General features: G+C 44.1%; 1 protein-coding gene across 4 annotated transcripts in view; it reads left to right on the forward strand.

The window, feature by feature from the left end:
• ATF2 (activating transcription factor 2) overlaps positions 1–27,963 on the forward strand; it is a 99,563-nt gene that overhangs the window by 19,073 nt on the left and 52,527 nt on the right. For all 4 annotated transcript variants that reach the window (XM_073646894.1, XM_073646897.1, XM_073646896.1 and 1 more), the window contains 6 exons: positions 3,656–3,752; positions 5,563–5,681; positions 7,213–7,341; positions 19,205–19,380; positions 21,839–21,953; positions 26,296–26,382. In XM_073646894.1, the coding sequence (XP_073502995.1) occupies positions 3,656–3,752; positions 5,563–5,681; positions 7,213–7,341; positions 19,205–19,380; positions 21,839–21,953; positions 26,296–26,382 (723 nt within the window). The remainder of the gene's footprint in view (positions 1–3,655; positions 3,753–5,562; positions 5,682–7,212; positions 7,342–19,204; positions 19,381–21,838; positions 21,954–26,295; positions 26,383–27,963) is intronic.

Raw genomic sequence — 27,963 nt, forward strand, 5'->3', positions numbered from 1 at the left:
TTTACGCAAAAGTAATTGACATGCTGCGGAATTTTGAGCGCAGCGTTTACGCTGCGGAAAAATCCGCATCATGGGCACAGCACATACGAATTTCAATTGGGGAACATTGCTGCCCTTCTACCATGCGTTTTTCATGCGTTTCCGCGGCGTTTACGCAACTGCAAAAACGCAGCGGAAACGCATTAAATACGCATCGTGTGAACTCAGCCTAAAGGAAAACGGAGTCTGCAGCACACACTTTTTCTATCCATCTCCGCTTTGCCACGTGGTCCCTGTCTGATTTCCGTGTGTATGTGTGTGTATATGTGTGTATATATATATATATCTCTCTAAAACACCTGTATTAATCCAACTACCAGGCCCCGTACCGAGTCACTCCCTCTAGGCTACGTGCCGAAACTCAATTTACTAGGCTCCGGGCCGAGTCACTCACTCCAGGCTCCGTGCCGGTACCAGGCCGAGTCACTCACTCTAGGCCACGCCGAGTCACTCACTCTAAGCCACGTACCCCTACTTTCTCCACCAGAACTGAAAATCGTATCACAGGCGACAAACGTGAACTGTACCACAGACAATATCCTTTATTTCTCCAGACACCGCTCAAAAACCCACTTGCTCCCTTTAATACCAGTCAATCTTCCCTCAACACGACACATAACAGGCAGCAGGCAACTGAGCACCTGACTTTTCTTCCGCAATTAAATGGCCAGCAGCGGAGAGACCCTTCTGCCGTCTTACAGATACCTCAAAAACCGGACACAGTCAGGCAATCTGCAAAGGATACCCCGAGGAACACAGGAAAAGACTACAGATTATAAAAATCAGCAGACTTACCGTGTTTGGTTAAGGAGGTGATCAGTCTCCTGGCTTGGGGTATTCAGTGCATCCTGCCATTCCACTAGCCGTTCCTAAGGGTCTAGGGCTTCTCCCTCTGCTGGCCCCACGTTGGGCAGCCAAAAATGTTAGGGCGAACATTTTGATATGTTCACTAGTTGCCTGCTCCTGGCCTAATGGATATGATCAAGTGCATGCAAGAAAGAATAACATCAGACACACAGTTGGATGTAAGCTCTCTTTGATCAGCTATGGCACAGCTCCAAGTGTCTTTTCTCAACCCGAACATAGTTATATCAACTGTAAATAGGGGCTCGGTTAGCCCTAGAATGTGAGTAACCAGATGTATTCATTGGTTAGTCCATGGGCAGATCCATGAGGTCATCAGGGTGGGTTTGGTCCATGAGGTCATCAGGGGGCGTGATCCATGAGGTCATCAGGGTGGGTTTCTCCAAGCGATGTGTAGCTCTGTGGTTAGTTAGTCCTTCTATAGAATGCAGCTTCCTCCCAGAACAGAGCATGGTGTGATGAAACAGGAAATGGCAGCCATCTTTTGATCTAAACAAGCTTATGTAAGGTGAAATAATACACTTTGTGGGTCTTTTCTTTCAATCTCTTATGTCTTGAGGTTAATTAAGTATTTGAGCCTATGGCTCTCCTCAACATACTTGGCGTTAAAATTGTTCGCAATACTCATGCTGAATTCCTCTGGTAAGTGTGTATTACATATACGGTATGTGGTGGCAATACAGTGCCGAATTTGATTGACTTTCTTTTTTTTTTTTTTTTTTTCAAAGGATCAGAAAACAATATGACCTAAAGTAATAATGTATATGTATGTGTGTGTATATATACAGTACAGACCAAAAGTTTGGACACACCTTCTCATTTAAAGATTTTTCTGTATTTTCATGACTATGAAAATTGTACATTCACACTGAAGGCATCAAAACTATGAATTAACACATGTGGAATTATATACTTAACAAAAAAGTGTGAAACAACTGAAAATATGTCTTATATTCTAGGTTCTTCAAAGTAGCCACCTTTTGCTTTGATGACTGCTTTGCACACTCTTGGCATTCTCTTGATGAGCTTCAAGAGGTAGTCACCGGAAATGGTCTTCCAACAATTTTGAAGGAGTTCCCAGAGATGCTTAGCACTTGTTGGCCCTTTTGCCTTCACTCTGCGGTTCAGCTCACCCCAAACCATCTCGATTGGGTTCAGGTCTGGTGACTGTGGAGGCCAGGTCATCTGGCATAGCACCCCATCACTCTCCTTCTTGGTCAAATAGCCCTTACACAGCCTGGAGGTGTGTTTGGGGTCATTGTCCTGTTGAAAAATAAATTATGGTCCAACTAAACGCAAACCGGATGGAATAGCATGCCGCTGCAAGATGCTGTGGTAGCCATGCTGGTTCAGTATGCCTTCAATTTTGAATAAATCCCCAACAGTGTCACCAGCAAAGCACCATCACACCTCCTCCTCCATGTTTCACGGTGGGAACCAGGCATGTAGAGTCCATCCGTTCACCTTTTATGCGTCGCACAAAGACACTGTGGTTGGAACCAAAGATCTCAAATTTGGACTCATCAGACCAAAGCACAGATTTCCACTGGTCTAATGTCCATTCCTTGTGTTCTTTAGCCCAAACAAGTCTCTTCTGCATGTTGTCTGTCCTTAGCAGTGGTTTCCTAGCAGCTATTTTACCATGAAGGCCTGCTGCACTAAGTCTCCTCTTAACAGTTGTTGTAGAGATGTGTCTGCTGCTAGAACTCTGTGTGGCATTGACCTGGTCTCTAATCTGAGCTGCTGTTAACCTGCGATTTTTGAGGCTGGTGACTCGGATAAACTTATCCTCAGAAGCAGAGGTGACTCTTGGTCTTCCTTTCCTGGGGCGGTCCTCATGTGAGCCAGTTTCTTTGTAGCGCTTGATGGTTTTTGCAACTGCACTTGGGGACACTTTCAAAGTTTTCCCAATTTTTCGGACCGACTGACCTTCATTTCTTAAAGTAATGATGGCCACTCGTTTTTCTTTACTTAGCTGCTTTTTTCTTGCCATAATACAAATTCTAACAGTCTATTCAGTAGGACTATCAGCTGTGTATCCACCAGACTTCTGCACAACACAACTGATGGTCCCAACCCCATTTATAAGGCAAGAAATCCCACTTATTAAACCTGACAGGGCACACCTGTGAAGTGAAAACCATTTCCGGTGACTACATCTTGAAGCTCATCAAGAGAATGCCAAGAGTGTGCAAAGCAGTCATCAAAGCAAAAGGTGGCTACTTTGAAGAACCTAGAATATAAGACATATTTTCAGTTGTTTCACACTTTTTTGTTAAGTATATAATTCCACATGTGGTAATTCATAGTTTTGATGCCTTCAGTGTGAATGTACAATTTTCATAGTCATGAAAATACAGAAAAATCTTTAAATGAGAAGGTGTGTCCAAACTTTTGGTCTGTACTGTATATGTATATATATATATATATATATATATATATATATATATATATATATAAATATAAATATGAGGTTTGTAATTTTTATCGTAGGTACATTTCACGTGTGAGAGACAGAATCTAAAAGTAAAAAACAGAAAATCACATTATATGATTTTTACATAATTAAATTGCATTTTATTGTATGAAATAAGTATTTGATCACCTACCAACCAGAAAGAATTCTGGCTCTCACGGATTGTTAGTTTTTCTTTAAGAAGCCCTCCTACTCTGCACTCATTACCTGTATTACTTGCACCTGTTTAAACTCATTACCTGTGTAAAAGACACCCTTTTTTTTTTAAATTTACAGCGTTTTACCAATGAAGATCATTTGGCCGTTCATAAGCATAAACATGAGATGACATTGAAGTTCGGCCCTGCCCGAAACGACAGTGTGATTGTTGCAGGTGAGTGCGCCGTACATAGGTCGATCATTTGATTGTCCTCCTTGACTTCCCACTCCTAATAGAGCAGGACCCAGTTTGTTCCCAATTTTACAATTAAAGGCTATGGGCACAGTGCACTATTTTTTATTTTATTCATATGCTTCCTAAATGCAAAAAAATACCTAGCATTTCATTTAATATTTACTCCCTTCCTAACATTTGCATCAGATTGGTGGGGTCTCGGTCCAGAGACCCTCACTGGTCGTTCAAACCACTTTACAGCACACTGCTCTGTTGGCAGCAGCACTTAACTCTTGTATAAGAGTTCGCCTAGAGCGGCGTATAGGCTGAATAGAAAGTCGATGAGCCTGTAGTCTACACTTGAGTACCTGCAGAGCATTTTTGGAACAATCATTGAGGGTCTCAATATCTAGACCTCCCACTGATCTATTGCACATGTTAAGAAGGGACTAGATAATAAATAAAAAAACAAGATGATGGGTATCATGAAAGCAAAGTGTCTTCATGAAAAATATCCTTCTTACAGTCTACAGGGAAGGCAGACTACACAGCATAGATTGGGGGAGAGCTTTCACAGGAGACTTAGCGTGGGTGGAAAAGGGGAGATCACACACTCCAATATCTATGTATATCAGCATAAGGAAGGACATTTCCCTAATGGGCTATAAAAGGGGAAATTGGTCCAGAAATGAAGCTGTGCGGATACATGAGAGCTAGTGAAGACACGTCCCGTATGTATTGCTGGCAGTAAGAAAAGTCTGAATCTAGAAGCAAGTTGCAAACTGTCGGAAAGATTGAAAATTGCAGCCTCAATCTTCATATCACTTTTTTATCACTAATTTACATACATAGAAATATTTTTTTTTGTTACAGGTCTCCATGGCCTTTGTGACTAATGCCAAATTTGAAAAGTGTCTTTTGCCTCCTGTAAAATATTGTCAGCAACCATCATCCTCCCATGTCATGTGGTGCACAATAATATAAGTAGTGGGGGCCTCTATTGTCTTATAAGATCTGTAATAGGAAATTCACCCTTTAATAAATATTCCACATAAAGAAGTGTATTACTGGCACTGCCCATCTCTCTATCTGGCCGGTGTCATTCAGAATCCTCAAATTGGAGGTTACAACCTTCTCAGACCTTCGTGCCACCCCCGGATAGTGCAGAAGTTCTCTTATGTAATTGCTCAAAAAAGCAAAGTTTGCGGCACTCGCTGATCTTCTTTTCAAACCTTTATTGTTTGCAATATAAAATATGGGAATGTGATGGATTCAAACTTTCAACAGGAAGACTATTCGCCTATGAGACCTTTTAAGAAGCATATGGGGGTGTGAAGCAGCGTTTCCCTGATAGGAGCGCCCTTCCTATATTTTGTACTACTGACAATAAAAACTTGAAAAGGAAATCAGCCAGTGCCGCAAACTTTGATTTGAGTGATCGCCCATTTCTAACCCCTTGCCTTGTGATTTTCTGCCGTTTTGTATATCTCGCAGGGTAATCTCAAGGGTAAAATGCAGTATCTGGTAAAGCCACACCTTTCATTGAGGCTCCAATGACCTAAGAAACATGAAGGATGGTAACCCTAAAATGTTGGGACTTTAAAAATTTGGGGGGTGACCATAGTCATTGAGCCCCAAGGATAGATCTTTACTCTAAAAATGTGGATTTTGTCACCTGCAGCGTTTTTCCAAGTTATTTCATGAATGGTTTACATGAATGTAATAGACCAAAATTACACTACTTTTTTTTTAGTTGTTTTCTTTTTTTTATTATGTATTATTTATTATTTATTTTATATTGAATTTATAGATCAAACCCCAACCCCGACTCGGTTCCTGAAGAACTGTGAAGAAGTCGGTCTGTTTAATGAGCTTGCAAGTCCATTTGAACATGATTTTAAGAAGGGGTCAGATGATGACATTAAGAAGGTACATAATTACTCAGAGTATCTCAACGCCGAGGACATCTGAGAGTTAACAAAGCTTTGTCCTCTGGTTCAACCGTTCTGTGCACTTCTGCCTATCCGCAGATATACCTTATAAATGAAAATAACTGCATATTTTGTTACGATAAAATCCCTGATTCCTACATTTTTTTATCTGTTTGGTCACATTTTTTTATCGCTATTTTTTTTTTTTTTTTTTTTAATTAACATGTTACTAAACTTTAATTCTCAGCTGATCTGCTATTGGGTGTAGAGACACAGGGCGCATGTACAGTTACTGAATCAATTTTAGAACGCCCAAAGAGTTTCATGCAAGTGTCCTATTCTTTAATATGGCCCTGTGTGCAAAAACCTATAAAGCAAGAAAATTAAAGGGATGCTTTACAGAGACCCTGTCAACAAGTTTTTACTTTTGGAAGTAGTGGTATTCCTGTATAGGTAGTTGTCACACATTAAAAGTTACATTTCTACAGAGAGATCTGATTGGCCAGTCATATACAATTCATACTGGAAGTGTTCTCAGGGCGGGTCAAAGCATTTGGACTGCTTTTGACAAGTATTTACACGCCCCAGTGCACTTCCAGGCTGATTTGCATATGACTTTTACGCTAAATGTATCATGACTGGTACATCGGATCTCTACAAAAACAGTATATTGTGGGACAAGCACCTATGCAGCCTTATGATTGCTTCCATATATAAAACATGCTGAAGGGATCCTTTTAAGGGAATCTGTCACCAGGTTTTTAGTATGTAATCTGAGAGCAAAGCATGATGTGGGGGCTGAGACGCTGATTCCAGCGATGTGTCGCTTACTAGTCTGCATGCTGTCAGTTTGATACAATCACTGTTTTATCTGCTGCAGATCTAGCGGTGCTCAGAATGCTGAGCTGTGTATAAACCCGCCCACACCACTGATTGGCAGCACAGTGTATAAAGAAAGCTGCCAATCAGTGGTTAGGGGAGGGGTTACACAGAGCAGTTGACTAGGAGGCACACAGCACCTAGTCCTGTGATAATCTCCTGCTGATAAAACACTGATTTTATTGAAGCAGCAAATCACAGCCTAGTAAGTGACACATCCCTGGAATCGGGGTCTCGGTCCCTACATCATGCTGCTCTCAGATTACATAGCAAAAACCTGCTTGTAGATTCATTTTAAGAGTTTTAATGTAGCATAACCTGGTGCAATGTGATATAGTTTCAATCGAACACCATAAAAACTGCTAAATCATAATACAGGGGGTAGAGCAAATCAAAGACTCATAGAACGGAAACCCCCAAAAACAGACAAGTGACAGGTGAGCAAGGTTAAAGCTATGCACCAAATGTTCTAGGCATGCTAAGGAGATGAAGAGAGCAGCGTCTATAAGAGGGTGACTTGTACCATAAAGCTTGTGTTGGGGGGAGCGAGAGATTATATGGGGCACTAATCAAATCAGAAGATCTGGACCAGGTTTTTTCTTTCTTTGCTCACTTTTTTGCCACATTTCCAATGTAATAATGTGTTGTAGATGCCCTTGGATCTATCACCTCTTGCCACACCAGTTATAAGAAGCAAGATTGAGGAGCCAGCTATTGTAGAGAGGACACATCGGAACAGTCCATTACCTCATCCGGAGTCTACCACAAGTGACGAAAAGGTCAGCGAACCTGCGGTATATTTCGGGATTTGAGTTGAATGCATGCAGTTTTCTTTTAAAAGTCCTCAAAGTTCTGTCAAAATCATGCTTTTAGGAGTCTGTTTTAGAAAAAATGGGCACAGTCTTCATATGCTGTAGGCCTGGACTACGCTGTGACTTTTTCTAGCGCTACTGATTAATTTAACCACTTCCCATCACTGTACTGCCCTTTCATGTCCTAATAGACGTGATACTTTCCATTACGCCACGTTCCGTATTTGGTCAGTATTTTACATGTAAGCCAAAACCAGGAGTGGGTGATAAATACAGAAGTGGTGACGTGTTTCTATTATACTTTTCCTCTGATTGTTCAACTCCTGGTTTTGGCTTACAAATACTGATGTTTAATACTGACCAAATACTGAACGTGTAAACGTGGCCTTAAGACGTGAAAGGGCAGTGATTATTCACCCTGGGATCCTGATGCTAGGATGAATGCTCCTTAGCAGCATTCAGTTACCCTGCTAGCAGAGTGCTGCCAGTGCTTGCTTAGCTTAATTAACTCTTTACTTGTCACTATCAAAGTGCCTGCAGAAAGGATAAAGTGAGACAAAAGCAAATCGCTTCCTCTTATTACTCCATTGACTTTCTGCAGCGCTATCTCAGAAAGCTGATGATTGCTATGGCTACTAGGGACATAAGGATGACCTCCAGGCCTGCCATAGATCAAAGCCTAGAAGACCTTAACCGAGGGAAGGTCTATTAGGCAGTCTATCAATGTAAGGGCGCAGTTAGAAGAGCGTACAAATTGGACTGCAATGCGTGGACTGGCCGTTGGGTCTCTCGACTTGAGCATGATAGCTTCTTATATCTCTATGTAGCTGCCACACTCGGGTCAGGAGACCCGCCGGCCAGTCCGTGCATTGCGGTCCGATTTATACAGTCATCCGATTGCGCCCTTACACTGAGAGGCTGGGTAATGCTCTGTACTTCATACGTAGTACAGAATATCAACAATGCGAACCAGATATCTTATGTTCAAGTTCCCTTGGGGGACGAATAAATATTGTAAAAAAAAAAAAAAAAAAAATCTGAAAAGTAAATTTTTTCCAGAATAAAGTAATATACATCTCTACAACGACCAGTGCAATAAAAAAAATTATATAAAAAAAATATAATTTTTTTATCCTGTACAGTGAACACTATAAAAAAATATGAAAAACTACTGCACAATTTCCATTTTTTGGGCAGAAAAATGGAAATTGTGCTGTAGTTTTTTCATATTTAACATGAAATGAAAGAAAAAAATGATTGTAAAGGCATACGTACCACAAAGTGGTACCGATAAAAAAAATAAAGCTCATTGTGCTAAAAACAAGCCCCTATTGAGCTCTGTACTCGGAAAAATGAAAAAAAAATATGGCTCTCTGAATATGATGAAGAAAATATATATATATATATATATTTTTTTTTAAAGTGATTTTCTTCTGCGAAAGTAGTAAAACAAAGAAACCTGTGTAAATTGCTCATCACTGTAATCGTATAAACCTGGGATGTCAAACTCAAACACACAGAGGGCCAAAAGGAAAAACTTGGACAAAGTCTCGGGCCAACCAGTATACAGTATAATGGGCCCCACATAGTCCTCCACACAGAATAATAGGCCCCACATAGTCCTCCACACAGAATAATGGGCCCCACATAGTCCTCCATACAGAATAATGGGCCCCACAAAGTCCTCCATACAGAATAATGACCCATCTTAGTCCTCCATACAGAATAATGGGCCCCACATAGTCATCCACACAGAATAATGGGCCCCACATAGTCCTCCATACAGAATAATAGGCCACATAATAGTCCTCCATACAGAATAATGGGGCCCACATAGTCCTCCATACAGAATAATGGGGCCCACATAGTCCTCCATACAGATTAATGGGCTCCACATAGTCCTCCATACAGAATAATGGGCTCCACATAGTCCTCCATACAGAATAATGGGGCCCACATAGTCCTCCATACAGATTAATGGTCCCCATATAGTCCTGTATACAGTATAATGGGCCCCACATATTCCTCCATACAGAATAATGGGCCCCACATAGTCCTCCACACAGAATAATGGGCCCCACATAGTCCTCCACACAGAATAATGGGCCCCACATAGTCCTCCATACAGAATAATGGGCCCCACAAAGTCCTCCATACAGAATAATGACCCATCTTAGTCCTCCATACAGAATAATGGGCCCCACATAGTCCTCCATACAGAATAATAGGCCACATAATAGTCCTCCATACAGAATAATGGGGCCCACATAGTCCTCCATACAGAATAATGGGGCCCACATAGTCCTCCATACAGAATAATGGGCCCCACGTAGTCCTGTATACAGAATAATGGGCCCCATATAGTCCTGTATACAGTATAATGGGCCCCACATAGTCCTCCATACAGTATAATGGGCCCCACATAGTCCTCCATACAGAATAATGGGCCCCGCATAGTCCTCCATACAGAATAATGGGCCCCGCATAGTCCTCCATACAGAATAATGGGCCCCGCATAGTCCTCCCTACAGAATAATGGGTCCCACAAAGTCCTGTATACAGAATAATGGGCCCCACATAGTCCTGTCTACAGAATAATGGGCCCCACATAGTCCTGTCTACAGAATAATGGGCCCCACATAGTCCTCCATACAGAATAATGGGCCCCACATAGTCCTCCATACAGAATAATGGGCCCCACATAGTCCTCCATACAGAATAATGGGCCCCACATAGTCCTCCATACAGAATAATGGGCCCCACATAGTCCTCCATACAGAATAATGGGCCCCACATAGTCCTCCATACAGAATAATGGGCCCCACATAGTCCTCCATACAGTATAATGGGCCCCACATAGTCCTCCATACAGAATAATGGGCCCCACATAATCCTCTATGCAGAATAATGGCCCCACATAGCCCTCCATACAGTATAGTGGGTCAACATAGTCCTGTATACAGTATAATGGGCCCTACATAGTCCTGTATACAGTATAATGGCCCCACATAGTCCTCCATACAGTATAATGGGCCCCACATAGTCCTCCATACAGTATAATGGGCCCCACATAGTCCTCCATACAGTATAGTGGGTCAACATAGTCCTCCATACAGAATAATGGGCCCCACATAATCCTCCATACAATATAATGGGCCCCACATAGTCCTCCATTCAGAATCATGGCCCCACCCAGTCCTCCATACAGTATAATGGCCCCACATAGTCCTCCATACAGAATAATGGGCCCCACATAGTCCTCCATACAGTATAATGGGCCCCACATAGTCCTCCATACAGAATAATGGGCCCCACATAGTCCTCCATACAGAATAATGGGCCCCACATAGTCCTCCATACAGTATAATGGCCCCACACAGTCCTCCATACAGAATAATGGCCCCACACAGTCCTCCATACAGAATAATGGCCCCACACAGTCCTCCATACAGAATAATGGCCCCACACAGTCCTCCATACAGAATAATGGGCCCCACATAGTCCTCCATACAGAATAATGGGCCCCACATAGTCCTCCATACAGAATAATGGGCCCCACATAGTCTTCCATACAGAATAATGGGCCCCACATAGTCCTCCATTCAGAATAATGGGCCCCACATAGTCCTCCATTCAGAATAATGGGCCCCACATAGTCCTCCATACAGTATAATGGGCCCCACATAGTCCACCACACAGAATAATGGCCCCACATAGTCCTCCATACAGTATAATGGGCCCCACATAGTCCTCCATACAGTATAATGGGCCCCACATAGTCCTCCATACAGAATAATGGGCCCCACATAGTCCTCCATACAGAATAATGGGCCCCACATAGTCCTCCATACAGAATAATGGGCCCCACATAGTCCTCCATACAGAATAATGGGCCCCACATAGTCCTCCATACAGAATAATGGGCCCCACATAGTCCTCCATACAGTATAATGGGCCCCACATAGTCCTCCATACAGTATAATGGGCCCCACGTAGTCCTCCATACAGTATAATGGGCCCCACGTAGTCCTCCATACAGAATAATGGGCCCCACATAGTCCTCCATACAGTATAATGGGCCCCACATAGTCCTCCATACAGAATAATGGGCCCCACATAGTCCTCCATACAGAATAATGGGCCCCACATAGTCCTCCATACAGAATAATGGGCCCCACATAGTCCTCCATACAGTATAATGGGCCCCACATAGTCCTCCATACAGAATAATGGGCCTCACATAGTCCTCCATACAGTATAATGGGCCCCACATAGTCCTCCATACAGAATAATGGGCCCCACATAGTCCTCCATACAGAATAATGGGCCCCACATAGTCCTCCATACAGAATAATGGCCCCACATAGTCCTCCATGCAGAATAATGGGCCCCACATAGTCCTCCATACAGAATAATGGGCCCCACATAGTCCTCCATACAGAATAATGGGCCCCACATAGTCCTCCATACAGAATAATGGGCCCCACATAGTCCTCCATACAGAATAATGGGCCCCACATAGTCCTCCATACAGAATAATGGGCCCCACATAGTCCTCCACACAGAATAATGGGCCCCACATAGTCCTCCACGCAGAATAATGGGCCCCACATAGTCCTCCACGCAGAATAATGGGCCCCACATAGTCCTCCACGCAGAATAATGGGCCCCACATAGTCCTCCACGCAGAATAATGGGCCCCACATAGTTCTCCACGCAGAATAATGGGCCCCACATAGTCCTCCACGCAGAATAATGGGCCCCACATAGTCCTCCACGCAGAATAATGGGCCCCACATAGTCCTCCACGCAGAATAATGGGCCCCACATAGTCCTCCATATAGAATAATGGGCCCCACATAGTTCTCCACACAGAATAATGGGCCCCACATAGTCCTCCATATAGAATAATGGGCCCCACATAGTTCTCCACACAGAATAATGGGCCCCACATAGTCCTCCACACAGAATAATGGGCCCCACATAGTCCTCCACGCAGAATAATGGGCCCCACATAGTCCTCCACGCAGAATAATGGGCCCCACATAGTCCTCCACGCAGAATAATGGGCCCCACATAGTCCTCCACGCAGAATAATGGGCCCCACATAGTCCTCCATATAGAATAATGGGCCCCACATAGTTCTCCATATAGAATAATGGGCCCCACATAGTCCTCCATACAGAATAATGGGCCCCACACAGTCCTCCTTATAGAATAATGGGCCCCACATAGTTCTCCGTATAGAATAATGGCCCCACATAGTCCTCCATACAGAATAATGGGCCCCACACAGTCCTCCATATAGAATAATGGGCTCCACATAGTCCTCCATACAGTATAATAGGCCCCACACAGTCCTCCATACAGAATAATGGGCCCCACATAGTCCTCCATGTAGAATAATGGGCCCCACATAGTCCTCCATGTAGAATAATGGGCCCCACATAGTCCTCCATGTAGAATAATGGGCCCCACATAGTCCTCCATACAGTATAATGGGCCCCACATAGTCCTCCATACAGTATAATGGGCCCCACATAGTCCTGCATGCAGAATAATGGGCCCCACATAGTCCTCCATACAGAATAATGGGCCCCACATAGTCCTCCATACAGAATAATGGGCCCCACATAGTCCTCCATACAGAATAATGGGCCCCACATAGTCCTCCATACAGTATAATGGGCCCCACATAGTCCTCCATATAGAATAATGGGCCCCACATAGTCCTCCATATAGAAAAATGGGCCCCACATAGTCCTCCATATAGAATAATGGGCCCCACATAGTCCTCCATACAGAATAATGGGCCCCACATAGTCCTCCATACAGAATAATGGGCCCCACATAGTCCTCCATACAGAATAATGGGCCCCACATAGTCCTCCATACAGTATAATGGGCCCCACATAGTCCTCCATACAGAATAATGGGCCCCACATAGTCCTCCATACAGAATAATGGGCCCCACATAGTCCTCCATACAGAATAATGGGCCCCACATAGTCCTCTATACAGTATAATGGGCCCCACATAGTCCTCCATATAGAATAATGGGCCCCACATAGTCCTCCATATAGAATAATGGGCCCCACATAGTCCTCCATATAGAATAATGGGCCCCACATAGTCCTCCATACAGTATAATAGGCCCCACATAGTCCTCCATACAGAATAATGGGCCCCACATAGTCCTTCATACAGAATAATGGGCCCCACATAGTCCTCCATACAGAATAATGGGCCCCACATAGTCCTCCATACAGAATAATGGGCCCCACATAGTCTTCCATATAGAATAATGGGCCCCACATAGTTCTCCATACAGTATAATGGGCCCCACATAGTCCTCCATACAGTATAATGGGCCCCACATAGTCCTGCATACAGAATAATGGGCCCCACATAGTCCTTCATACAGAATAATGGGCCCCACATAGTCCTCCATACAGAATAATGGGCCCCACATAGTCCTCCATACAGAATAATGGGCCCCACATAGTCCTCCATATAGAATAATGGGCCCCACATAGTCCTCCATACAGAATAATGGGCCCCACATAGTCCTCCATATAGAATAATGGGCCCCACATAGTTCTCCATACAGTATAATGGGCCCCACATAGTCCTCCATACAGTATAATAGGCCCCACATAGTCCTGCATACAGAATAATGGGCCCCACATAGTCTTCCATATAGAATAATGGGCCCCACATAGTTCTCCATACAGTATAATGGGCCCCACATAGTCCTCCATACAGTATAATGGGCCCCACATAGTCCTGCATACAGAATAATGGGCCCCACATAGTCCTTCATACAGAATAATGGGCCCCACATAGTCCTCCATACAGAATAATGGGCCCCACATAGTCCTCCATACAGAATAATGGGCCCCACATAGTCCTCCATATAGAATAATGGGCCCCACATAGTCCTCCATACAGAATAATGGGCCCCACATAGTCCTCCATATAGAATAATGGGCCCCACATAGTTCTCCATACAGTATAATGGGCCCCACATAGTCCTCCATACAGTATAATAGGCCCCACATAGTCCTGCATACAGAATAATGGGCCCCACATAGTCCTCCATACAGTATTATGGGCCCCACATAGTCTTCCATACAGAATAATGGGCCCCACATAGTCTTCCATACAGAATAATGGGCCCCACATAGTCCTCCATACAGAATAATGGGCCCCACATAGTCCTCCATACAGTATTATGGGCCCCACATAGTCTTCCATACAGAATAATGGGCCCCACATAGTCCTCCATACAGTATTATGGGCCCCACATAGTCTTCCATACAGAATAATGGGCCCCACATAGTCTTCCATACAGTATTATGGGCCCCACATAGTCTTCCATACAGAATAATGGGCCCCACATAGTCCTCCATACAGAATAATGGGCCCCACATAGGGGTGATGGTTCTTGTGTCGCGGGCCAAATATAACCACCCTGCGGGCCAGAGTTTGACATGTATGGTATAAACCCTTACTATAAAGCTATATTTCTATTTATCCCAAACAGAGAATGCAAAAAAATAAAATACAAAAAGTAGTGCCAGAATAGCATTGTTTTATCTCACCTATACAAAAAATTGAAATAAAAAGTGATCAAAAAGTAATGTGTACCGCAAAATGGCAGCATTGAAAACTACATCTTGTCCTGCAAAAAAAAAAAAATAAGCCCTAACACAACTGTCTACAGAGAAATAAAAAGGTTATCAGTCTCAAAAAATGCTGATCAAAAATATATATATTTTTTGTTTAGCAAATGTGGAAAATGAAAAAAATCTAAAAGAATTTTTTATTCTCATTATCGTATCGACTGATAGAAAAAAGTGGCATATTAATTATACTGAATGGTGAGTCGTGTTTAGAAAAAACTAAATAGAATTGCTGCTTTTTTTTTTTTTTTTTTTTTTAAATACCACCTCACAAAAAGTGTAATAAAAAATTATCAAAAATTCATATGTTCCCTAAAATGGGACCAATGAAAACTACATCTTGTCATGAAAAAAATAAAGTCCTCCCATAGATCTGTTGCTTGACAAGTATTAGTTATGACCCTCAGATAATGGCGATACGAAAACAAATGATTTTTTTTTTCTAACAAAATATTTATTGTAAAACAATAAGAACATAAACAAAACAACGTAAGTTTGTATCACCATAATCGTGACCACCCACAGAATAAAGTAAATACTTTATTTGTGCAGCAAATGGATAGCATAAGATATGAAATGTCAAAAAACAAGTGCAGAATTGGTGTGTTTTTTTTCTGTTTATTCCCATAAAGAGTTAAGTTTATTAGGTTGTGGTGCCGCAGACAAAACAACTCTTTCTTCCAAAAATAAGCCTCCGTACAGCTATGTCTACAAAGCAATAAAAAAGTTATGACTCTGTGACTGCAGACTTGTGAATCCTCACACTGTGCACACTGTCAGGATTCTCTGGTACCGGCATCAGAAGCGGGCAGTCTTGTGACCACAAGTATGTGATTTGCATACTTCCGGCCACATTCTGACTAGACATATCCAGCCTCTCTCAAGTCACTCATATTGAGTGAGGCCATTCATGTCTAGTTGGCATGTGCCTGTATGTATGCAAATCAGATACTTGCAGTCACATGCCCGCCAGCCCTGGAGAATCCTGACAGTGTGCAGTGTGTGCTATGAGTAACTGCAGACAACCCCTTTGAGGTTAACTATTTAGCTACAACTGCAGTCCAAAACATAGATTGAGATTGAATCAATTTGGTCAACTGCAGCTGCCACTTAATAGTTCAAATCAATCAGTAGCGCTATAAAAAGTCATAGTGTAGCCCAGGCCTTAAAATAACAAATCTAGCCCTTAACTCTGCTATTCCTTAGTCCTCAGTCTTATTTGATAGAGCTGCAACGTTGACTACAACTCGTGACTGCTGCGGCCAATCACTGGGCCCAATGCTCTTGTGGCTGATCAGTGACTGGCTGCAGAGGTCATGTGTTGTAAGTCGTGAAATCGCCGCTGCCGTCCTGTAAGCAAAGACTGGCAGGGAGTAGTAGAGATAGAAAGTCAAACCATGTGACTACCCACCTCATTCAGTGATATTAAAGGAGCAGGTCTTTAATAAACCCATTTTCAGATACCTATTAGAGAATTCTAGGGTTAATGGAGGTGACTTCTCCAGTTGGATCCTTTTCTATTAACCGAAATGTAAAAGCTACTACAAGGAGATTCTCGCATTCTGAAGGACCCAGCATGTCCTTGCCTTACACATGTAACACTGGCTCTGCTGGAGGTGAATTAAAGGGGTTGTCCAAGCTATGTACAGTGGTGGCCAAAAGTATTGGCACCCCTGCAATTCTGTCAGATAGTACTCCGTTTCTTCCTGAAAATGATTGCAATCACAAATTCTTTGGTATTATTATCTTCATTTAATTTGCTTGCAAGGAAAAAACACAAAAGAGAATGAAGCAAAAATCAAATCATTGATCATTTCACACAAAACTCCAAAAATGGGCCAGACAAAAGTATTGGCACCCTCAGCCTAATACTTGGTTGCACAACCTTTAGCCAAAATAACTGCGAACAACCGCTTCCGGTAACCATCAATGAGTTTCTTACAATGCTCTGCTGGAATTGTAGACCATTCTTCTTTGGCAAACTGCTCCAGGTCCCTGATATTTGAAGGGTGCCTTCTCCAAACTGCCATTTTGAGATCTCTACACAGGTGTTCTATGGGATTCAGGTCTGGACTCATTGCTGGCCACCTTAGAAGTCTCCAGTGCTTTCTCTCAAACCATTTTATAGTGCTTTTGGAAGTGTGTTTTGGGTCATTGTCCTGCTGGAAGACCCATGACCTCTGAGGGAGACCCAGCTTTCTCACACTGGGCCCTATATTATTCTGCAAAATTTGTTGGTAGTCTTCAGACTTCATAATGCCATGCACATGGTCAAGCAGTCCAGTGCCAGAGGCAGCAAAGCAACCCCAAATCATCAGGGAACCTCCGCCATGTTTGACTGTAGGGACCGTGTTCTTTTCTTTGAATGCCTCTTTTTTTTTCCTGTACACTCTATGTTGATGCTTTTTCCCAAAAAGCTCTACCTTTGTCTCATCTGACCAGAGAACATTCTTCCAAAATGTTTTAGGCTTTCTCAGGTAAGTTTTGGCAAACTCCAGCCTGGCTTTTTTTATGTCTCGGGGTAAGAAGTGGGGTCTTCCTGGGTATCCTACCAGACAGTCCCTTTTTATTCAGACGCCGACGGATAGTACGGGTTGACACTGTTGCACCCTCGGACTGCAGGGCAGCTTGAACTTGTTAGGATGTTAGTCGAGGTTCTTTATCCACCATCCGCACAATCTTGCGTTGAAATCTCTCGTCAATTTTTCTTTTCCGTCCACATCTAGGGAGGTTAGCCACAGTGCCATGGGCTTGAAACTTCTTGATGACACTGCGCACGGAAGACACAGGAACATTCAGGTCTTTGGAGATGGACTTGTAGCCTTGAGATTGCTCATGCTTCCTCACAATTTGGTTTCTCAAGTCCTCAGACAGTTCTTTGGTCTTCTTTCTTTTCTCCATGCTCAATGTGGTACACACAAGGACACAGGACAGAGGTTGAGTCAACTTTAATCCATGTTAACTGGCTGCAAGTGTGATTTAGTTATTGCCAACACCTGTTAGGTGCCACAGGTAAGTTACAGGTGCTGTTAATTACACGAATTAGAGAAGCATCACATGATTTTTCAAACAGTGCCAATACTTTTGTCCACCCCCTTTTTTAGGTTTGGTGTGGAATTGTATCCAATTTGGCTTTAGGACAATTCTTTTTGTGTTTTTTCATTGAAGACAAATTAAATGAAGATAATAATACCAAAGAATTTGTGATTGCAATCATTTTCAGGAAGAAACTGAGTATTATCTGACAGAATTGCAGGGGTGCCAATACTTTTGGCCACCACTGTACAGAAACAGCTGTACGCTAAAACAATGAAATAATACATGCTCGCCCTCCACTCCAGTGCTGTGTCACCGCTGATATTCCCAACGTGATGTCTGCACACTGACCTCATATAACGTTGAGGCTACTGGTTGCTGATTTCACGTAGGGAATACGGGCTGTGACCATCAGCGAATGCAAACAGAATACTGATGGGGCGCAGCGCTGATCCGGAGGAGGAGGAAGTATTATTTAATTGTTTCAGCAGTAATGCTACCTCTGTGCAGTATTTTACATATTTTAGACAATCCCTTTAAATACCTTCTGTCGAATACCCAGCTAGATTACAAATGATCAGATGTCCTTGTGGCAGCAAAGCTCTGTGAGCTGCTTACAGCAGGGTTCAATCACTTTTTAGCTTATATCCTGGGAAACGCTCCCCGTACACGAGCTGGGCATGTCCACAGGACTGCATTAGCCCTACAGTGGCCGCAGAGGGTCTTTTTGCTCTTTGTCAGGCTGGTATACTGTAAAACACAGTATTGAATAGTGTAGTAAACTGTTTCTCATAGTTTATGCTTTTAATAATAGGCCCCCGTGTGGCATCAGTCAAACGCCTCCTAAATTTAGGGAGCTTTTCCGGGGTTATATGTCAAACCGTGCCAAAAAAAAAGCTTCAGGGAGCCTTTAAAAATAAGCAATAAAAGAGGATGTCAGACATAAACAATTCCTTTTACTTAAAGATAAATTTAGGTGTGAACTTTTTTAGCATCTTCATTCTTTGAAGTTTCTGATATGAAATAAATCCAATTATTCTGTATTTGTGGGGGCTGTAAATTTGGGCTAAATCTGCTGCATGTTGAATTGTCCTCTTTCTGTTTGCTAGGAAGTGCCATTGCCAACCGCACAGCCCACATCTACCATCGTTCGGCCACCATCCCTCCAAGTTCCCAACGTGCTGCTTACAAATTCAGAATCAAGTGTTATTATTCAACCAGCGGTACCTTCACCTACATCTAGCACTGTAATAACCCAAGCACCACCGTCTAACAGACCCATAGTGTGAGTACCCTGAGGCCATACTTGTCTCGCCCTACTACTGCTTACATGTCTTATAGGCTGTTTGGATCTCCAGGAGACGTCAGACTATGTCTGCTTTGCATTATGGCAGTGATGTCCTTAGTAATTATTAATAGGTGAGGATATTTTGTTATTTTTCATTAGGTGGATCATTATAGACTAGACCTTCTACACATTGCACTGGATGTAGGCTTCTAGATGACTGGATTTATTGCCACGATGTGACTTTATAAATTTATTTTAAAGGGGTTGTCCACGATTATTTTATTTTTTTTACTAAGGGCCTAAACACTAACAGGTAGACAGTTGCTAACAGAGGCTACCTGGCTGTTCTACCCGGAGCCGGCTAAGAGCGGTCACCGTCCGCTCCCTGTCAGCAGAGCAGCTCTACTTCTTCCGCTCTGCTCTGTCGACAGAGCGTGACTGCCAACCTCATCATGATTGACAGCCAGCTCCCCATTGCTTAACTGCAGGGAGCCAGCAGTCAATCAGAATGACTTTGAAGTCATTCGACAGTCACACCCTGTCAACACCGCAAAGTGGAAGAGAAGCCGCTGCTCTGTCGACTTGACCTCTCTGTGCTGGCAGAGTTTGGCGCCGGGCACAACAGGCAGGTTGTTAGCAATTACCTGCATGTTAGTTCTAAAGCCCATAGTAAAGAGAAAAAATGTCCTGGATAACCCCTTTAATGTATTCACATCAGATTAGTGTAATTGGATGAGTATAATAAAATAACCCCATATAACTTTCTTCCTCCACAACGAGGACCCTTATGAGATTGCTTAGGTTAAGGTTACATAAGTAAATGGGATGACCCAGAATCATATTTTTGTAATATGAATAATGGCAGTAATATTTAAAGGGGTCGTCCATTTCTGGGAACAATTTTATATTTTATTTTTTTTACTTAAGTGCATGTATTCAGGGCTAAAAATCATTTTTTGCAATTGGGTTTCACTACAAATGTTGCACGGTTTGGCTGTTACAGGCTTCTTGAATCCCTTTGGTGTGAGCTGCGGTCATAAATCAGTCAAGAGACTGATAGAAAAGCTCACTGAAGGATTCTCATTTAACCCATTCTGCGGACAACCATAGACAGCACAAAACAGGTTATAGAAGGCAAACGGAGCATAATTTTTTACTAAAGCAAATTGCTAAAAATGCATTTAAGTCAGAAAGATCCATTATTGTAGACCTGTATGATCTAGTCTGAAGTGCTTGCCTCTGGGACTAGTCCTCCTAGTCACCTCGTCCCGGCTGCTGTCTTATAGCATGTTTTCTCTATAACACTGCCGCATTTCAGAGTAAAACATACCGCTGCAATAACGGAGCCGGTTTCTGCCTTTAATACGCGCTGTGTGACTCACATGACACGTTCCCTTAGAAGGCTGCACAGCTACATTTCTGTATTACGCAGAACTTGTGAGCTGGCATTAGGTTTTCTTTACCAACCAAATATTCTGTATCCACTATACAGCATAATTAAAATTAAATCCTGGGCAAAATTGAAAAATTTACTTTGACCTGAACTTAATGAGCTAAAGGTGCCCAAAAACGGGAACTAATGTGCGATACTCAGGAGCTAAGGTGCCTATACTCGGGAGCTAAGGTGCCGATACTCGGGAACCTAATGTGCCATACACAGGAGCTAAGGTGCCTGTACTCGAGAGCTAAGTTGCCGATACACGGGAGCTAAGTTGCCGATACACGGGAGCTAAGTTGCCGATACACGGGAACTAAACTAGCTCATGCACAGGTACCACAGTGTCCATTTACAAGAACTAAGGTGCCCACACATGTATTAAGGTGCCCATTCATGCCATCTATTGGCCAACGCCAACAGTTATTCCTCCATTCCTGGCTGAGCGTTCGTGTGTTTCTAATGGGGAGAAAGTCGCTGTCAGACGCCCCCGTACAGTTCCTCATCTTTCCTGGGAGCACAAGGATCGTGCTTCTAAATCTAACATCATCTGTCGGTAGAGTCGGGGACAATGTACACGACAGATGGCCGGACCCCCTGACATCAGCAGTTTGGGCTGATATGAATCTACCTTGTGTCCAGCCCCTTATACCTCACTAGTTAATCCTGCACGTGGCCCCCGGCGGCCCCTGATTCCGCTCCTGTTATCTCCCGTACACGAGGTGTCATAGGCCGACATTCTAATATCAGGAATGGAGCAGGATACAGAGAGGTCTGTATGATGGCAGCGGGGGGTATACACATCAGCACCAACTGGATAGACATAACTAGGGCACGGGGTGCTGTCAGGAAAGCTCCTAAACTCCGTAACAAAAGCAGATTTTTATGTTTTCTCCAGCTTTTAACTTCACAAATGTTCACTTTTATTTCTCTTGCTAATGCACCCAAACTCTCGCAATAGCCAAGTCTGTGGTTGACTTGTCTTTTTAAGATTCGATCCCTGCTTTTTTCTATCCTCAGACCAGTTCCAGCTCCTTTTCCTCTATTGTTGCATCTACCTAATGGACAAACCATGCCTGTCGCTATTCCTGCCTCAATCACAAATTCCAGTGTCCACATACCTGCTCCAGTCCCAGTAAGTCTGTATGTGTGAGGTCTCCTGGTGTGTAGATAGATCGTCTCTGTATTCTCTCATCTCCCTTGTGTCCATCACACCGTGCATTCTCACTCCTGACTTGTGCAAGATTAGAAACTGCCTAATGGAAATGCTTCTTGTGCTTCTTTCTTGCTGCATTGGTGTGAACATGCACATAGTGCTGTCACTGGGATTACATGAATTACTAGTCCTGCCGAGCCTTCATTCACCCAGACCGCTCCTGCCTCAGATCCTTTAGTCATCCCAAGGGGGGGGGGGGCATGATTGACATCCATCACACAGGTGATGCCACCATCAGGGCTCTGCAACCCCCCATGAGCAAGACGATCATGGGCAATAAATCCGGTTGGACCTTCATCGGTGCTCTGCCCAGGGAAGTAGTACACCAGGATTGACCTAATTAAAGAAGCTTTCCAAGCTTGGGATAAAAGTCTGAAATCACTGTATGTGTCTGCAGACAGCGCCTCATCGCTGCAGCGGTCATGTGTCTGTACAGCGCCTCATCGCTGCAGCGGTCATGTCTCTATACAGCGCCTCATCACTGCAGCAGTCATGTGTCTGTACAGCGCCTCATCGCTGCAGCGGTCATGTGTCTGTACAGCGCCTCATCGCTGCAGCGGTCATGTGTCTGTACAGCGCCTCATCGCTGCAGCGGTCATGTGTCTGTACAGCGCCTCATCACTGCAGCAGTCATGTGTCTGTACAGCGCCTCATCACTGCAGCGGTCATGTGTCTGTACAGCGCCTCATCGCTGCAGCAGTCATGTGTCTGTACAGCGCCTCATCACTGCAGCGGTCATGTGTCTGTACAGCGCCTCATCGCTGCAGCGGTCATGTGTGTCTGTACAGCGCCTCATCACTGCAGCGGTCATGTGTCTGTACAGCGCCTCATCGCTGCATCGGTCATGTGTGTCTGTACAGCGCCTCATCACTGCAGCGGTCATGTGTCTGTACAGCGCCTCATCGCTGCAGCGGTCATGTGTCTGTACAGCTCCTCATCGCTGCAGCGGTCATGTGTCTGTACAGCGCCTCATCGCTGCAGCGGTCATGTGTCTGTACAGCGCCTCATCGCTGCAGCGGTCATGTGTGTGTCTATACAGCGCCTCATCGCTGCAGCGGTAATGTGTGTGTCTGTACAGCGCCTCATCGCTGCAGCGGTAATGTGTGTGTCTGTACAGCGCCTCATCACTGCAGCAGTCATGTGTCTGTACAGCGCCTGCTCCCTGCAGCGGTCATGTGTGTGTCTGTACAGCGCCTCATCCCTGCAGCGGTCATGTGTGTGTACAGCGCCTCATCACTGCAGCGGTCATGTGTCTGTACAGCGCCTCATCACTGCAGCGGTCATGTGTCTGTACAGCGCCTCATCACTGCAGCGGTCATGTGTCTGTACAGCGCCTCATCACTGCAGCGGTCATGTGTCTGTACAGCGCCTCATCACTGCAGCGGTCATGTGTCTGTACAGCTCCTCATCACTGCGGTGGTCATGTGTCTGTACAGCGCCTCATCGCTGCAGCGGTCATGTGTCTGTACAGCGCCTCATCGCTGCAGCGGTCATGTGTCTGTACAGCGCCTGCTCCCTGCAGCGGTCATGTGTCTGTACAGCGCCTCATCACTGCAGCGGTCATGTGTCTGTACAGCGCCTCATCGCTGCAGCGGTCATGTGTCTGTACAGCGCCTCATCGCTGCAGCGGTCATGTGTCTGTACAGCGCTTCATCGCTGCAGCGGTCATGTGTCTGTACAGCGCTTCATCGCTGCAGCGGTCATGTGTCTGTACAGCGCCTCATCGCTGCAGCGGTCATGTGTCTGTACAGCGCCTCATCGCTGCAGCGGTCATGTGTCTGTACAGCTCCTCATCGCTGCAGCGGTCATGTGTCTGTACAGCTCCTCATCGCTGCAGCGGTCATGTGTCTGTACAGCTCCTCATCGCTGCAGCGGTCATGTGTCTGTACAGCTCCTCATCGCTGCAGCGGTCATGTGTCTGTACAGCGCTTCATCGCTGCAGCGGTCATGTGTCTGTACAGCGCCTCATCGCTGCAGCGGTCATGTGTCTGTACAGCTCCTCATCGCTGCAGCGGTCATGTGTCTGTACAGCTCCTCATCGCTGCAGCGGTCATGTGTCTGTACAGCTCCTCATCGCTGCAGCGGTCATGTGTCTGTACAGCTCCTCATCGCTGCAGCGGTCATGTGTCTGTACAGCTCCTCATCGCTGCAGCGGTCATGTGTCTGTACAGCGCTTCATCGCTGCAGCGGTCATGTGTCTGTACAGCTCCTCATCGCTGCAGCGGTCATGTGTCTGTACAGCTCCTCATCGCTGCAGCGGTCATGTGTCTGTACAGCTCCTCATCGCTGCAGCGGTCATGTGTCTGTACAGCTCCTCATCGCTGCAGCGGTCATGTGTCTGTACAGCTCCTCATCGCTGCAGCGGTCATGTGTCTGTACAGCTCCTCATCGCTGCAGCGGTCATGTGTCTGTACAGCGCTTCATCGCTGCGGCGGTCATGTGTCTGTACAGCGCCTCACAGAGCCTCTCACCTAGCCACACCAGATCTCATGCTTTGCACTGAGGAAGGGCAGTACCCCGAAACACCATGTCTGCAATTTGAGATTCTGGTTTGGGTTTTATTCTAAGTCATGGGACAAGGCTCTTTAAAGGGCTGATATTGACTTTTAGGATTGCTGCTTCCAATAGGTGGCGCTAGAGTTCTCGTCCTCTTCTTCTCTGAAGAGGCAATCTGCAGATCAGTTTTACAACATCTTTTTTTTTTTTTGGTTACAATATAAAAACGTGGAGCTCTGAGAGATTACATAACGGTGGTGTGAACCAGGCCCAAGTCAAGTCCTGCTTCCACTGATCACCATCCCTCAGGGGCTGATCTTATACTTGTGCAGAGACAACTGATTGCAGCTGGATCCGCTTGTTACATCATTGAAATCTATGTGGACGGATCAGTTTTATAGTGCATCAGCTTTTCATCTTATATTTACTGGAGCGTTCTGAAACGGATGTGAACTCCACCTTATATACACATTAGTCTGCACTGAGGCCAGTGTTAGGAGGCCCCGTGGCACATACGTGATACCATTTCACTGTATGTCAGTGGGGTTTGTCAGGAGCCACTGCTGTCCTGTATCTAAGGGATCCGGTTAAGGCCTTAATGAAATTGCTCTGCCCCTATATCGCAGTGCATATCATAGTGAGTCTAATGCTCCAGTCTATGTGGGTTTTTTTTTTTTATTATACCGAGTACAATCGCTGATGCTTCACTGACGCCAGTTCATCCCCCCCCAAATCTTTCTTTCTGTACATTGCCTTTCAGATCCTATTTGCTTTCCATTTTTGTTTGTAAAGCTCACCCCCTAGTGGCCAAACTCTGCATTTGCACATTAAATTCAAAATAATATAATTTTAACAAAATCTTTAGATAAACTTTTATCATCTTTTGATTTACTTTTTCTTGGTAATGAAGTGTAATAATTTTTCTTAATTTTTTTTACCCTATTTTTAGCCAAAATTAAGCACATATCTTAGCTTTGCAAATCAATATAGATTCAAATATTACTTTTTCAGTGTCCTAGCATAGCAGCATTCACCAGGTTACCATGTGCTGACACTATGAGGTTCATCCATCGTATCAGCGTCACAAGGTGGTTATCGCCCTACATCCCAGGCTATCATTGTCGGGTCATTATTGTATACGGCGGGGCAAATGAGCCGCATAATTTAATAGCACCATTCTGGGGTACATATAGCATTCATCTCATTTGTTTTGCAGAGAGTTAATGCAAAACAAAAAAAAATAAATTCCACCATTGTATTTCCATTTTACTAGCTGTCACTGGTGTTAGGAGAACAAAGCGAACGCCTTCTGTTTGTTGTGATCTAAACAGTTGAACATCCAAGATCTGACTCATCTCTGATCTTACCCATTCTACTGGGAAACTGGCGATTACCCACAGTCGTCTTTTCTGTGGGTGATGAGGTGGAGAAAGCTTCTGTGCCTGCCTCTTTTAAGATGGTACACTTTGCTTGTGCTAGTCCTTTAACAAATGTGTTGGAGACACAGTTATGTACAATTTACCTTTATGTAGTTGTTAGTTACTTTTGTGAAACTTTTGCCCATTTGTTCATGCTGCCTTTTTAGCAAACTTCAAAGTGGGCACACGTGTCTGAACATGGCTACTGATGGATGGGCATGTGACCAGGCTCATCCATTAGCCGCCTTCATTGAAAGCTCTACGCATGCACTAATTTCTAATGGACGTCATTTTGTAGCTGTTAGAAGTATTATAAGTTATCAATTATCTGTTCTACTCTTTCATAGATTGTCCGACCTGTCACCGTGGTGCCTACCATCCCAGGGATTCCAGGCCCTCCATCTCCACCACCTGTTCAGTCAGAGGCAAAACTGGTAACTGCTCCACTATCTATATTGTTCTTAAATTATCTTATGGCCTGATCATACTGTGATTTGAAGTGCATTCAAGTCTGTGTCGGGGGCTTCTTTCTGAATCCCCCTCAAAAAAGTGATTTCTATGTGTCCCTGATGGAGCCATTGAATAAAACAAGGCGAAACCGAGTACAAATGTGATTCCTATGTGCCCCTGATGGAGCCGCTGATTTGAATAAGGCGGAACGGAGTCCAAAATTTGAAACTTTGGGCTCTGTTTGCGCTCCTTTTTGGATGGGCATGTTTTCAGATGGGCACAATAATGTAGTAGACTATGTTCCTGTGCGCGTATGGATTCTTTTCCTTAGGCTAGGGATGCATTACTTCTGTAAGCTGAATGTGGTCATGTCAGAATACTTATTATATTAAAGGGGTTTCAGAAAAACCCTTTTTTTCCGCTGCAGTTTGCCTAAAAACTCCAACTCTGCTTCCGATGTCAGTTATTGTCTGCGGTGTTGGCGTCACATCGACAGTTCTGCAGCCAATGAGTGACCTCAGCGGCTCATGCCCACCAGCTCAGCAGACCTGCTAAGCTCAGTTATAAGCTGCAGCACTGTCAATGTGAAGTCAGTGCTGCAGACACTGGGAACAGTGGTGCAAAGTCAACACCGGACCTGGGGAGGGTGAATAAACTCGGGTTTGTTCTTTTTCTTGCAACAAACTGTGTCGAAGAAGTTTTCCAAAACCAGAAAACCCCTTTATTCTGAATTTTTAATTCTGCCGTAGAGAAACATTGAGTTCTTATGACGATCAATTGTAACATGACCGTGCCTCTGTAAAGTCCTAGCCTCATGCATAGTCTTCTTTCTCACAGACAGGAACGATGGAGGCAGGAGGGCGTTTTTGTCATTTTCTGTTCCTGCTTTTCTGTCTGTTGAACTGCCTGTAGGCATAACAGAGAGGGCGGGATTTCAGATTGGGGCAGGCAAACCATTGGACAATGACTGGCACAATGCAGGCTGGGAAGGAAAGGAAGTTCTAGCACCTATAGTGCTGGTAAATGGTTAAAAAAAAATCTTCTTTTTTAACTTGTGACGGACATGGGCAACAAGACCATGCCTTTGTACAGGCTTTGTATGAAAGGAAAATTATACAATTTTTTTTTTTTTTAAAGAAAAATTTTACGTTGTGAGGAAGTATAGCTTTTGTTAATTATTACTACATGTTGTGGTTAGGCTGAAGTGGGCTCAGGTCCTCCGAGGCTTCGCTCTGTTAATCCTATTAGCTGTTAGCTGTGATGGTGACCATCGATCTAAGGTCAGGTCTTCTGTAGGGACTCTGTAATTCACGACAACCCGTCGGAGCGTCAGTTGGAAGAAAACACTGATATAATCCCATGCGTCATGCGTGTCATTTTCCGGTTAGGGACGGTAAGTGCACATCTTGACTTTTTATATTGGAGATTGCTCTGGAAGGAATGGAAGAACAATCAGAAGAGCATTAAATGAAGCTCTGCCCTGTGGGATCCACCATGTAAAGACTTCGGTGACAAACTGCGAGTTCTCGTTTCACACAGTGTGACTCCAGTAGGCTTACTGCAGG

Source organism: Phyllobates terribilis, unplaced genomic scaffold (assembly GCF_046119375.1).
Source record: "Phyllobates terribilis strain yellow unplaced genomic scaffold, ASM4611937v1 Scaffold_9__5_contigs__length_417890890, whole genome shotgun sequence".
In the NCBI taxonomy this organism is placed as follows: Eukaryota; Metazoa; Chordata; class Amphibia; order Anura; family Dendrobatidae; genus Phyllobates; species Phyllobates terribilis.